Source organism: Periophthalmus magnuspinnatus, chromosome 19 (genome assembly GCF_009829125.3).
Source record: "Periophthalmus magnuspinnatus isolate fPerMag1 chromosome 19, fPerMag1.2.pri, whole genome shotgun sequence".
In the NCBI taxonomy this organism is placed as follows: domain Eukaryota; kingdom Metazoa; phylum Chordata; class Actinopteri; order Gobiiformes; family Gobiidae; genus Periophthalmus; species Periophthalmus magnuspinnatus.
The window spans coordinates 17,247,730-17,262,269 of NC_047144.1; the positions used below are offsets into that span (position 1 = coordinate 17,247,730).

General features: G+C 42.2%; 2 protein-coding genes across 2 annotated transcripts in view; one reads left to right on the plus strand and one right to left on the minus strand.

The window, feature by feature from the left end:
* Positions 1-10,731, plus strand: part of LOC117386865 (inhibitory synaptic factor 2A) — a 31,984-nt gene extending 21,253 nt beyond the window's left edge. The window contains exon 4 of the mRNA XM_033984238.2: positions 10,545-10,731. Within this exon, the coding sequence (XP_033840129.1) occupies positions 10,545-10,731 (187 nt within the window). The remainder of the gene's footprint in view (positions 1-10,544) is intronic.
* Positions 1-14,540, minus strand: part of dock1 (dedicator of cytokinesis 1) — a 361,518-nt gene that overhangs the window by 204,013 nt on the left and 142,965 nt on the right. The window lies entirely within an intron of this gene.

Here is a 14,540-nt window from a genome sequence, read left to right on the forward strand (position 1 = left end):
AAGACAAGACCAAGTTATAGTTAGTTTATATAATAACCACCATTTTACAGCATCGAATCGGTGCATTGGTAATTCAGATATCTAAAATCTGCTTAGGAAAAACCTTTGCTTCTGATAAAATGAACCAAAAATTTTAGCTCTATCCAGAATTCAGACTTTTATTAAACTTATATGAGACAACTATGCAATTTGGGGTATTTATTTATTTTTTTACATGTGAAATGCATTATTCCCATATGTAAACATAAAAAATAATAATAATAAATGAATGAATAAATATATGAAAATAAATAAATTAATAAATATATGAAAATAAATAAATAAAAATAAATAAAATAAATAAATGGAAAAAGTTTTAAATTCCTATGTTTAAATTTCCCGTTTTTTGGGGGGGGGGTTTTCCTCCCTTTTGACCTGCAGTATGCGGTTCTCTCCGTGCTGTAGCTCAGTATTTACGACGACGTTGATCCTGTGACCGCTGTGGACACATAGGCTAATAAATCTTAGTGTTGACGAGCTAGCTAGCCGCGCTCTCTTCAGCATAATCGATGTGCGTGAGGATGTGGCTTCAGATCTGAAAATGTGTCGTTTGCATAACAACAGGATCAGATCGATGCAGGGAGGAGGTTACGATCTCGCGTCTCTGATTTCACAACAAGACTTTCAAATGTTGTTGTGTTTTTTTTATACGGCTGAACGATTCGGGGGAAAAATAGATCTAATTTTGATTTTTTCTGACAGGAGTTGTGATTACGGTTAGCTTTGAGATTTATGTTGTAATATTAGCATTCGGTTCACGTTTTAAAGAGGTCCGGAAGAACTGACGATATGAACGGGCAAAATAACACAAAGACTGCATTAAAGGGAGGGCATCTGACACACACAGGGAGGGCATCTGACACAACTATGGCATTAAACGTATCTCTATCCATGGTTAAAAACAAGTGAGTGATGCAGCCAGACCAAATACAGATTGATTCAGACATAGAAGGCTAATGCCATACTGTGAAACATTCCAGGCAAAGCATAACATCTCCATGGAGACGAACATGTGATGCCTCCAAGCCAAGTTACTGGTCAGGTCTGGGGAGAGGCAAGCCTGCTCCATAGTATGAAAGTATATTTTTAAGCTGTACTAACACCTAAAATTGAATAAGTGTAAGATATAGAAGTTTAATGCCAGATTGTGGAACATTCCAGGCAAAGTATCTCCACAGAGACAAGCAGGTGACTAGAAAAGTTACACAGTTCATCTTTAACCAGTTTCAAGACAAGTGCCAAGAGTCTGCAGCAGTGGTCCTGTGTTGTACTTAAGGGGAACTAGGATCATTTTGGGATTTTTCTTTCATTGTTCGATCTCTCCATCGCTTTCTCTCTCTCTCTCTCTCTGTCTGTGTGTTCTTTTCCTCTGAGAGAAAAATGTGCTCCGACGGAGAAGGCGGAAAATGAACTTTGGGAATGTAAGACTTTGTAGACGACACGCGACACTTTGAGAGAACAGGAAGTGAAAAGATGAAAGGATTATTAGAGTTCAACCAGGTGATGTAATGTGAGAGAAAGAAGAGAGGGAGAGGAGAGGGAGAGGGTGACGGAGGAGAGGAGAGAGAGGGAGAGAGAGAGGAGAGAGAGGGAGAGGGCACAGAGAGGAAGGGGGGAGGGAGAGGAGAGACAGGAAAAGAGGGGAGCGAAAAAAGGAGAGGGGAGAGAGCGGGAAGGAGAAAAAGGAGAGAGGGAGAAAGTGAAAGGGGGAGGGGAGAGATGAGAGAAGAGAGAGGGGGAGAGAGAAGAGGAGAGAGGGGAGAGAGGGAGAGGGGAGAGAAAGAGGGACGGGGAGAGGAGAGAGAGAAGGAGAGGGAGAAGAGGAAAGGGGGGGAGGGAGAAGAGCGGAGAGGGAGTAGCAAGGGGGAGAGAGAGAAGGGGAGAGGGTAAAGTGGGGGAGGGAAAAAGAAAAGAGGAGAAAGTAAGAGGGGTAAGGGAGAAATGGTGAGAGAAGAAAGAGGGGGAGAGAGAAGAGAAGTGAGGAGAGAGGAGGGAGATGGAGAGAGTAGGGAGAGGGGAGAGAGGGAGGAAGGGGGAGAGAGAAAGAGAACAGGAAGTGAAAAGATGAAAGGATTATTAGAGTTCATCCAGAGTCTGCCAGGTAATGTAATGTGAGAGGAAGGAGAGAGAGAGAGGGAGAAACAGAGAGAGAAGAAGAGAGGAGAAGGAAGGGAGTAGGAGAGAGGGTGAGAGGGAGGGGGAGGGGAGAGAGACGAGAGGAGAGAGAGAGGGATAGAGAGGGGGTAGAGTGCAAGACCTGAAGAGAGAGAGAGGAGGATAGAGAGAGAGTGAGAGTGAGAGGAAGAGAGAGGAAGGGGGAGAGGGAGAGAGAGAGAGGAAGAGGGAAGAGGGAAGAGAGAGATGGAATAAGGCAAAATCATCACACAGACGGAGAGCTGGGAGCGAGCCGAGTGAGAGGCAGGAGGGAGCGGAGCAAAGCCGGGGATTTGAAACACGTTCTCCCTTCTATTATTTCAGAGTCTTACGTCTCCGCCCTTAAATCGAGTAATCCCATTTCCACGGCGACGCGTTTAGGCGCCTAATGTCCCATCAAACTCACACAGATTTAAACATCTGTGATTAAGTCGATAGAGGAGGTCCCAAGATGGAGGCGAGCGCCGTTCACCATCAGAGACCCGGATTTACCAGAGCAACGGTTCAGACTCGACAACGCCTGGAGAGCAGACAAACAGCAACAGACGGGATTAGGGATTTCACTTTAAGATATTCTATGAACGAATGACAGCGAGGGGTATAAGGAAAACACACAGAAATACAATATCGATACTAAGGAAGAAACTCAATACTCGATACCGATTTCGATACCACAATGATAATAAAGCGGCTCCAGTCAAATGAAGCTCATCAAGGCTAGCAGTTATAGAGGGGAATTTAGAGCCCAGTTACAACCACGAGTATCATAGCAACCAAAGAGCCAATCCAGAGCGAGGATGCTGAAGGTAACGCCCCTTCCCAACACTGTCAATCAAACCTGTTGCTAACGCTAGCGGGAGCGACCTCAGGGAAAGAAGGCGCTTGATTTGTCTCTTATTAATGTTCATATCTTGATTTAAAGACACAATAGTGAAATAAAAACCCCAGGATCATGTAGAGCAGGTTAATACGAACGTTTAAGACCAAAATGATGAGAATCTAGTTTCGATACTAGTTTCAGCATTGATAAAAGTACAAATTCAAGATCTAAATTTTAAATAAAATATCGGTTACAAAAATTGCCTTGAATGATCATAAAACACCTTAAATAAAAAGCAACAAAATAAAGTCTAAACAGTGTGAGTATTTTAAAAGATAGGAGTCTTAGATCTATTGTGAAACCTGAACATGAGACAAAGATGAATGAAAAAAAACAAACACTAGTTGTTTTTTCACAAGGGACCGTTAGGACCAGGTAGGACTTTAAAGAGATTGTACTTTTTCAGCAACATTACTCCTACTAATAATAATATATACTCTTACTTGAGGTGTTTTTTGAGAAGTTTGCTTACTCTTATAACATCATAACATTATACCTTCATAACATTATAGCATCATAACATTATAGCATCATAACATTATAACATAAAAACTTCATAACATCATAACATTATAGCATCATCACATTGTAACATGGAGATGAGCGGGCAGACCGTGCTCACCTCCAGCTCCACTCCACTGGGGGACACATCATGTTCTGCTCAGGTTATAATGAGGTTTTCCAACATGGAGGCATGCTGGTTTCCATGGTGACAGACGTGATCTCCAGGTCAGACAGGCGGGACATTTTCACACCGCCAGAAAGATAAGAGCAAGCAAAACGCCAAGGTGAGAATGTGCGAAAAGGAGACGGAGGGTAGGAAGCAAGGATGCAGGTTAGGATCCTAGAGCGAGGAGAGGTGGATGTCCTGGACATGCAGTTTGGGGTGGTCGGGAGGAGAGGAGATATGTTTTTTTCTTTCTTTTGAACTAGGAAAGTAGGATTTGAAAGAAGAGATGATCTAGTTGAGGTTAAAATATCCCCCCAAAAACGCCTAAGTATCTGTTGATTAAAGAGGAGGTATAACACTTCTGCCCAAGGACACAACGACAACATTCTTTTGGGGAGGTGGGAGGTGGCTCTGGACCTCTCTCATAAAGATAAGTGGGCTCTCACATTTCATTAGAGACGTCCTGAAAGTGTTTTTCACAGATGGGACCATTATCTTCTCTTGATTTCCAGTCAAACTGTCTGGAGTCTAACCAGAGAGGAGGCACGAGACGGAGGCATATTAGAACAGACAGAAAGTGGTGGTCAGCGGACTCATTTTAGCGGGGTAAATGAGATCTTCAAGTTTATGTGTCCCGTTACCATGGTTTCTCAATTAATCCTTCTCCCATCCTTTGAAACTGTGAAAATGTTGGACTGTAATGATTTTTTTTTTTTGTTAAATTAATAACGTTTTTGAGTGAGTTTAGAGTCATATAAATGAGGGACGTGGCAAGCTAGCTTTTTCCGTTATGACAGCGATTTCGATACCACGGCTTTAAGTATGTATTTCTTTTAAGCTAAACTAAAATAAGACAAAACTGACAAAACAGATGTGTTGTGTAGATGTTATTTCTCTCTTAAGTAAGACAAAAAACTTGTTCTGTTCTTCAGTTCAAACATTCTGGGACTTTCTTGGCCAAATACAACCAATTTATGTCCAACTGAAGTGACATGTAGATTAAATATATGCAAGATATGATAAATGCTAGACTGTGGAACTTTCCAGCAATAACATCTCCATTGAGACAAGCAGGTATGACCCTTATACCAGAAAGTTCCACAGTGCAGCTTTAAATTGTATCTAAATAGTCTTATGTTAGCAGTGAGTTTACCGAGTTTAGCATTAACATAAGAAATTCAGTAAATGTGAGATACATACGATAAATGCCATATTGTGGAACATTCCAGGCGAAGCAATAAGATCACCGTGGAGACAAGCAGTTATGATCCCTGAACCGAAAAGTTCCAGAATGCAGCTTTAACCTCCTGAGACCTGGTGTCCTCATATGTAGACAGTACGTTTTTGGGTTGTCTAGGCCACAGTGCAAATTATTAGATGAAGAATAACAGCATACAATAACAGCAACAATGTAAATATATTATATATATTAATTTTTAACAGTTTAGAATGTTTAGAATATTTTATTTGAATTTTTTTTTTTTTCTTCCTGCTCCTGTCAGCAGCTCTTCACACGAGACACATTGTTCCAAGAGGCACAATTGTTGTTTCACATTTTCTTTTTACATTCAGGACAAATGTTGCTGTTTTCAGGGTCTTAATAAATAGGTTTTGCAAATCATTATTCAAATGTTTTATCAAAATGAGTATAATGTCCACATATGAGGACATTTGATTTACATATTTTTTTCTCAGAAACTACATAATGTAAAAAGATAATTCTTTGTATTTAAACTCATCAGGTCCCGATCAGCCCAAATAACAAAGAGAAATTAATAAAGCCTGTCATGCAAGAGCTCAGGTCTCAGGAGGTTAAGACGTACTTAAATAAACTCACTGCTAACATAAGGCTGGCAAAAACGTGCACATTTCCAATTATCATCAATGCGACAAATGTAATACGATAAATGGTATACTGCGGAACATTCCAGGAATAACATCACCATGGAAACGACCAGATGTGTATCCCCCGCCAGAAAGTTCCACAGTGCAGCTTTAAATCATGCCTTAATAAACTCAGCACTAACGTAAGGCTGGCAAAGATGCGGACATTTCCAGTTAACGTGACAAATGTGATACGATAAACGCCATACTGCGGAACATTCCAAGCAAAGCAATAACATCACCATGGAGATAAGCAGCTCTGTATCCATCACCAGAAAGTTCCACAGTGCAGCTTTAAATCATGCTTTAATAAACTCAGCGCTAACGTAAGGTTGGCAAAGACATGGACACCCTCATTATCATAACAAATGTAATACAATAAATGCCATAGTGTGGAACCTTCCAGGCGACGCAATAACATCACCATGGAGACAAGCAACTCCTTATCCATCACCAGAAAGTTCCACAGTAGAAGCTGACACAGTGAATCGTGCCTAAATAAACTCAGCGCTAACATAAGGCTGGCAGAGACGTCGACACCACCATTAACATAACAAACGCGGGCTCCATTTGGCGAGTGTGGGGTGAAGGTGAATTATCAGAGAACTTGCTAACAGTACGCGCCGCTCCATAGACCCGCTCCCAAACCGAGCCCAAACACCGGGGCACTTCTATCATTGTAATGAACGAGCTCTCGGGGCTGATTTATTGCTAATAGTAGCGGTGTTCTTGGCTCTGTTTTAAAGCCTGACTCAAACTGAAACAAAGTGCTGAGTTTAGACGCTGCCACACCTCTGCCTGTTCAGTTCAAATATACGTCCTCAGGTTCCAGTATCGGGCTTTAAATATGTCACCTTTTACAGCAACGTGTTAAGTTGTCAGATGGGGTCGCCTCAGAAGTTGGAGGTCTGATAACGGGGGGGAGATCTCGCTGCGAAGAGTTTTATACCTGCTTTTATTTTATCGTTGTTTTATTTTCGCCATTATCATTCCTTGTTTTATGTTGTACCACGCTGCCAAAGCAAATTCTTAGTTTGGGAATTTTGTTACGCAATAAACAGCATTTTGAGCATTGGAGTTGTGGCTACGTTCACACTGCAGACGAAGTCCAACTGTTTTACCCATACCCTAAACTCAATCAGGGCTAACGTAAGGCTGGCAAAGACGTGGACATCCCATTTCGTCTGTTATTAATGTTCATATCTTGATTTACAGACACAATAGTGAAATAAAAACACCAGGATCATGTAGAGCGGGTTAATACGAACATTTTAAGACCAAAATGACGAGTCTGACAGCAGCAGTTACAGAGAGAGGGGCCACAGTTTTTCAATAGAAAGTGAATTGGAGCCAGCAGGTTAGCGATGTCCATTTATATATACAGTCTATGGTCTGATCGCCATTACTCTTGCAGCTTTAGTACGTTCAGTTTTATCTGAACACGACCAGGCTTGGGTTTCTATAGGAAGCACATTGAAATCCATCATTACCGTCACCTTTTCACGAGGTTGGTGACATTACACAGAGCAGAGGAGATTAAACACACGACGCTGCACTTAATCTGAATATCACTTAAACCTCGGAGTCCGCGGGATTACAACCGTGACGCAATCCGGTATTCCACGGAAAAAACGTCATAGAAACACGAAAATCCCATATCACGTCTTATAAAGTCATGACATGTTTGAATGAAAGTCGCTGGCGATGGAGGGTGATATAGGAGGCACTGACGTAAGGTTAAAACTTTAATCTCTGTAGTTTGAAGCGAAATGGACTCTTGTGAGCGTTAAATTATGTTGTAATGCTGTTAATGCCTCAAAAACATGCCTGGAGTTGTGTTTTGGTTCATTCACACATGTCTGAGTAACCTTGCATCATTAGTCTCTACATCTCCAAAGCTCAAAATGCTCTGTTCCACCTTGTGATGTCATAAAGTAGTAGTTTTCAAGCTAACGGCTAACTTTTTTTTTACCTTTAGTTCAGTAGAAATGTGGCAATTCCAGGTCTGAAATCATCCAAACGATTCTAGTGAAGGTGTGTGGAGTTTAAACGAACATCAGAGTACTTCCTGTATCACCACATGACATCACAAGGTGGAACAGAGTGTTTTCCTGGCACAAAGTTCAGTGTTTTCTCTGTCAGTGCAAATAAACAAAGGTGAAATTATTACTGTTGTCGAGTTGAAAGGAGTTTAAGTAAGTAATTGATACGGAAAGTTTGTGAAGCGATTTCAACATGTATCGATCAAAGTTTGGATATTCTTTTAAAAACATAATTTTTCCACAGCGCCACCTACTGGAGAAAATGAATACCTACTTTTTTGGATCTCAACAACAATATCCAGAAAATATTTGAGTAAACAATCTGGAATGTGACTGTAAATGTTTTTGAGGTTCAAGTATGGTTCAACAGGTGAATGCACTATACAGTTAACCACTAGAGGGCAGAACTATCACTTTTAGAGTTTATATGTGTTTGGGACGATTCTCTTTCCTTTCGAGCTGATTTTTTTAATAGTTTTAAAGACACTGCTCAATCGTAGCTTCAGATTCCTGCTTTAGCGTTAGCGTGTGAGTGGTATGGAGTGGTTTTTACTATTATTCTTCACTACTACTTCAAAATATGTGAATGAAATGAAAAAATGAATCTAAAATGTTAGAATTGTAGGGGCAGTAATGAGATCAAAAGGGAGGATCTGGCAACGCGTTTACATGCAAATTAAAATCAAATTATTATCTGATTTCTGGCCCGTTAAGCCTATTTTAACGACATGAAAACTGCATTATCTGATGAGAGCAACACGAGGGACCGCGATCCGAAAGAAATCAGATCTTATGGCTGTTTATATGTCATTTTAATAATCTTATAACTCCCAAAATCTGAGCCTAATCTCATTTTAAGTGTGCAGGGAACCGCAGCCAATGATGAAGGGAACAAGGAGCTAGGAGGTAGGAGATAGGAAGCGAAAAGTAGGTCACTTAGGCTGAGCGAGCAGAGCAGTCGACAGATGCAGATGTAGGGGTCAAGTGGGTCCGGCGTAGTTTAATTTGGTTTAGAGGGTCATGTGACTGAACGCGTCAGGATTTAAGAGGAGGGGGGGGGAGGAGAAAGAAAGAGAGGAGGAGAGAGGATGAGAGCAGGGGGGGCAGGAGAGAGAAGGAGAGGAGGGGTGAGAGGAGCAGAGAAGAAGAGGAGGGCTGAGAGGAGAGAGGAGGAGAGAGAAGGAGAAAAGGGATGAGAGAAGGGGAGGAGAGAGGATGAGAGTGGAGGAGAGAGGAGCAGAGGAGGGGTGAGAGGTGGAGAGTGGAGGAGAGAGAAAGAGAGGAGGGGAGAGTGGAGAAAAGAGGAGAGTGGGAGAAAAGAGGGGGGAATGGAGGAGAGAGGAGGAGAGGAGAGAGAAGGAGAAAAGGGAGGAGAGGAGGAGAGAGAAGAAGAAAAGGGATGAGAGGAGGGGAGGATAGAGGATGAGAGTGGAGGAGAGAGGAGCAGAGGAGGGGTGAGAGGTGGAGAGAGAAAGAGAGGAGGGGAGAGTGGAGAAAAGAGGAGAGTGGGAGAAAAGAGGGGGGAATGGAGGAGAGAGGAGGAGAGAGGAGGAGTCTGATCAAATCCTAAACAGTTCTGGGCCTGGTCTGAAGCTGCTGGTGCCACAGTGAGGCCAGTGGTGAAAACTGTTGTGTAATAGACATGACGCCTCACACGTCAGACTGTGGTGTGTGTGTGTGTGTGTGTGTGTGAGTGCTGGTGGAGGTCGGAGGGGCTGATGGAGCAGCCTCACATCTGTCAGTTTGCCCCAGGGCAGATGTGGCTACAATAGCAGCTTACGACCAACAGCTGTGGAGGGAATGAGTCACAGACGACATCGTAAAGAGACTTTGAGCCTGTGGAAAACGCTCTGTACAAGACTAATGCAGTTTTATTCGTTTTACTTATAATTTGGTGAACAATTAAAACATTTATACAGTTTCTTGTGTATTTCTTGTGTGTTCCTCGTGTGTTACATTATCCATGAAACTTTGTGTGGGACATAGAGGGATCTCTCTTTGTGTTTTCTGTTTTTTCTGTTTGAGACGAGTTTCACTGGAGAAACACAAGTTTTGATCAGTTCATCAAACAGAATGTGAAAAACAACTTAAACATAGCAAACAATGAAGTTAAATCTGTGAAGACGTTTCACTGCTCATCCAAGAAGCTTCTCCTACAAGATTTGTCCAGTTGACAGATTTAACTTCGTTGTTTGCTATGGATCAGACCTGGACGACTGAGGGTCTACACAGACTTCTATACAAACAACTTTATTAAAACTTCTTCTCCTCCTCCCTCTTTTTTTCCTCCTCCCCGTCTTCCTCCTCCCTCTCCTTCTCTTTCTTCTTCTGCTCCCTCCCATCCTTCTTCTCCTCGTACTCCTTCTTGTCCTTCTCCTCCTGTCTCTCATCCTCCTCCTCATTCTCCTCCTCCTGACTCTTCTCCTCCTCCCTCTCTTCCACCTCTTCCTCTCTCCTCCTCCCTCTCTCCTCCCCCCTCTCTTCCTCCTCCTGTCTCTCCTCCTCTTCCTCCTCCTGTCTCTCCTCCTCCTCCTGTCTCTCCTCCTGTCTCTCCTCCTCCTCCCTCTCCCTCCTCTCTCCTCCTCCCTCTCCTCTCTTGCTCTCTCTCTCCTCCTCCTACTCCCTCTCCTCTCTTCCTCTCTCTCTCCTCCCTCTCCTCCTCCTCCTCCTCTTCCCTCCTCCTGCTCTTCCTCCTCCCTCTCCTCTCTCCCTCCTCCTCCTATCTTTCTCCTCCTCCTTCTCCCCCCTCTCTTCCTCCTCCTGTCTCTCCTCCTCCTCCCTCTCCCTCCTCTCTCCTCCTCCCTCTCCTCTCTTGCTCTCTCTCTCCTCTCTTCCTCTCTCCCTCCTCCTCCCCCTCTTCTCCTCCTCTCTACAGTGTGGAGCTGGACTTCAAGCTGCAGGAGGACAAGCTCCAGCCGTTGATGAAACGCCTGTGTCCCACTGAGGAGTCACACTTCCCTGCTCTGCCTTACCCCCAGGAGGCGCTCTACTCCTCCACTCCAAAACGCAAGTCCAAAGCCGAGGCCAAGAAGCACGCTCGCTGGAGACTCTGGTTCCTCTGACTCCGCCCACTGTCCCTCCACCCATCACCGTCTACCAATATGTCGGCCATTTTGAAGGATTCATGCACAACAAACACGTCTGGTTTTGTTAAAGAGACTTGAATTCTGAATATTTACTGTCATTTCTGTAGTTTTTAAAATTCACTAGATCCTCTGCAATTCTATCATAACATAATTTAAAGCTACACTATGTAACTTTTCTAATGGGTACTAAACTTGCTTTTGTCTCCATGGAGATCTTATTAAACGTTTTGCCAGAAATGTTCCGCAGTATGACCAAAAAACTGAGACATTCTTTCATTATTTATTCAATTGCAGGTGTTAAAAAAGTACCTTGAAAAACATGTACAAGGGCATCAGCTGCTTGTCATTATGAAAATAGATACATTTAATGCCATACTGTGGAACATTCAAATCCAGGCAACGCAATAACATTGCCATGGAAAAGAGACCTGGAAGAGCCCTGGAATAGACCTGGTTTAGACCTAGATTAGACCTACATTAGACTTACATTAGACCTAGTTTAGACCTGAAATAATCCTGGTATAAACCTGGAATAGTCCTGGTTTAGACCTGGTTTAGACCTGCAAGAGTCCTGTTACAGACTTGGTTTAGACCTGGTTGACTTGGTTTAGACCTGGTTTAGACCTGGTTTAGACCTGGTTTAGACCTGGTTTAGACCTGGTTTAGACCTGGTTTAGACCTAGTTCAGATCTGGTTTAGACCTGGTTTAGACCTGGAAGAGTCCTGGTATAGACCTGGTTTAAATCTGGTTTAGACCTGGTTTAGACCTGATTTAGACCTGATTTAGACCTGGTTTAGACCTGATTTAGACCTGGTTTAGACCTGGTTTAGACCTGGAAGAGTCCTGGTTTAGACCTGATTTAGACCTGGTTTAGACCTGGAAGAGTCCTGGTATAGATCTGGTTTAGACCTGCTTTAGACCTGGTTTAGACCTGGAAGAGTCCTGGTTTAGACCTGATTTAGACCTGGTTTAGACCTGGAAGAGTCCTGGTATAGATCTGGTTTAGACCTGGTTTAGACCTGGTTTAGACTTGGTTTAGACTTGGTTTAGACCTGGTTTAGACCTGGTTTAGACCTGGTTTAGACCTGGTTTAGACTTGGTTTAGACTTGGTTTAGACTTGGTTTAGACCTGGTTTAGACCTGGTTTAGACCTGGTTTAGACCTGGTTTAGACCTGGTTTAGACCTGGTTTAGACCTGGTATAGATCTGGTTTAGACCTGGTTTAGACCTAGTTCAGACCTGGTTTAGACCTAGTTCAGATCTGGTTTAGACCTGGTTTAGACCTGGTTTAGACCTAGTTCAGACCTGGTTTAGACCTAGTTCAGATCTGGTTTAGACCTGGTTTAGACCTGGTTTAGACCTGGTTTAGACCTGGTTTAGACCTGTTTTTCTTGGGTTTGACACTCACTCACACCTAAATTCCATTACATTGGCCAAATTGGTAAGAAAATCTCACTTTTTATCCCGTGCTCCTCCAGCTAAATGATCTTGAAATTAATCAAAAACATCATCCTCATATGGACCTTATTTGGCCCCGCCCACTTTCCCCGTAAACGCCCCAAAATGCACTTTCTTTATGACAGCGCTTCTGTTTAAGCGGGAATCCCACTCATTCCACTGGAAAATTTGGGAAAAGCTTAGCTGCTAAAATCTGACGTAGTGCTGATTTGTATTTAAAATGTATTACGGGGGGCCCATGTGAGGCTTACTGCCCCGGGCCCCCAAATGTCAGCTGACGGCCCTGCTCATCCATAATATTCTGTGTTAAAGTTAGAATTATTCATATCCATAAAAACTATAATCATTGTTGTGATATAACCGTTCATCGTAATTATTTTGGCCATACTAATCAAAATTCAATACAAATTCCAATATCGTCCCAAGTCGAAGTAAGAAATCTGATCACCTGCCTTTGTAATACCACCTGTGTGCTGATGGTGGCGCTAAAGGCAACTCCCAGAAGAAGGTGAATATAACCAGTTAAATCTTACTTGGTCAAATCTACTCAAATTAAACCAATATTCTGAATTCAAGTCATTTTAACCAAAGCGACACACTCAGATCCCGCAGTGCACCTGAGCGTCGCCAATAATCGATCATTATCCCACGTCTCCACGGATTTTTCCAGATCAGACGGAGAGCAGCAAACGACTGGACTTCTGATCGGATATTTAAACACGGGCATCTATGGATCTGTCACGTCATGCTTACCAAAAACGGATTTTAAAATGATTTTGGATTTAATTTCTTCAAACAAACTGTGAAATTACACCGAGAGGACACCGTTACGTTTCTGCGACGTGAGCAAAGGTGCCAAGACAAAAATCGATTTGCAAATATTTTTCTAGCTTCTTCGAGAAACGACGTAACGATTCAAAGACTTACAAATTCGCGAGACTGGGCCTACTTTCGGTTTATGTTTTTGTTTTTTGCTCCAACCTCCCGGAGAGGTGGAGGGGTCACTACTCCACAATAAGCTACGTAAGCACAACAAACAGTTTTCAGGAAACGTTTTACGATTTCGACAAATTTAACTCGGAAATCCCATGACGAATATGAAGAAGACTTTGATATTTGAATTAGCCTGAAAGCATAAATATATACGGGACGCTCTGATCCACTTTCTAACCCTGGTTATAAATGTCTCCTTGAAATAACTTTGGAGTAAAGAATCAATAAAATATACTTATTTTCGTATCAACATTTGAAAAGCCAGTTGTGAATGTGTTTTTTTCTATATTAAGACGAAAGGCATTTATTTTTTATGGCAAATGGAAGTGAGAAAGAGATAAAATGACGCCCGATGAAAACTTGAGCTGAGCTTCCTTTGTTTTGAATATTTAACCAACCTTAAAAAAGTACCAACGATTCTAGAGCTGTAGAAAAAATCCATTTAAAGATGCACTATGTAACATTAGGCAGTTTGTCCACCTGCATGTTTCCATAGAGATGTGATTTTCAATATTTAACCAACCTAAAAAGAGAAACCAAAAACGCTAAGGCTACAGGAAAAAAAAGAATTTAAAAGGTACACTATGTAACATTTCAGATGGCCAGTTCGACCACGTGCATGTTTCCATAGAGATGTTATTGTGCTTTTAAGCCTGACTATATGAATGTTCCACAGTATGGCATTTTTAAGCTTGACTATATTGGATTTATTCATTTTTTAATTTTTAACCAACCAAAAAGAGCACCAACCACACTAAGATTATAGAAAAAATGAATTTAAAGTTACACTACGTAACATTTCAGATGGGCAGTTTGACCACCTGCTTGTTTCCATAGAGATGTTAATGCACTTTGCCTGAAATGTTCCACAGTATAGCATTAAACCTGCCTATACTGTATTATATGTTTTATTGCTAAAAAAACAACAACAAAAAAACATGCATTCTTACTGTGCGTGGGCTCGCCTCTCCATAGATCTGACCTGTAACTCGGCCTGCTGGCACTTGTCTGCATAGAGACAAGTTTAATGCAACACTACGGAACATTTCAAACAATAACAGCATCTTATTTATCCAGGTCGGTCGATTTGAGGACCAGTTTTCATTTACATCGATGACCTGGTCCAGGGGCAGCAGCATCTCCACGGAAACGAGCAGGAAAGTGCCACGAAACACCTTTTTAAAGACAATTTTTAGCAATTCAAATAAAGAAAAATGAAAAAAAAAATGATAGAAATTTTCAAATTATTCAAACCAGCAGTCCATTTGAACATGCAAATTCCTCCGTGTTGAAAACTCCGGCTCCGTGTCGACCCCCGTGAGCCCACTCTGGA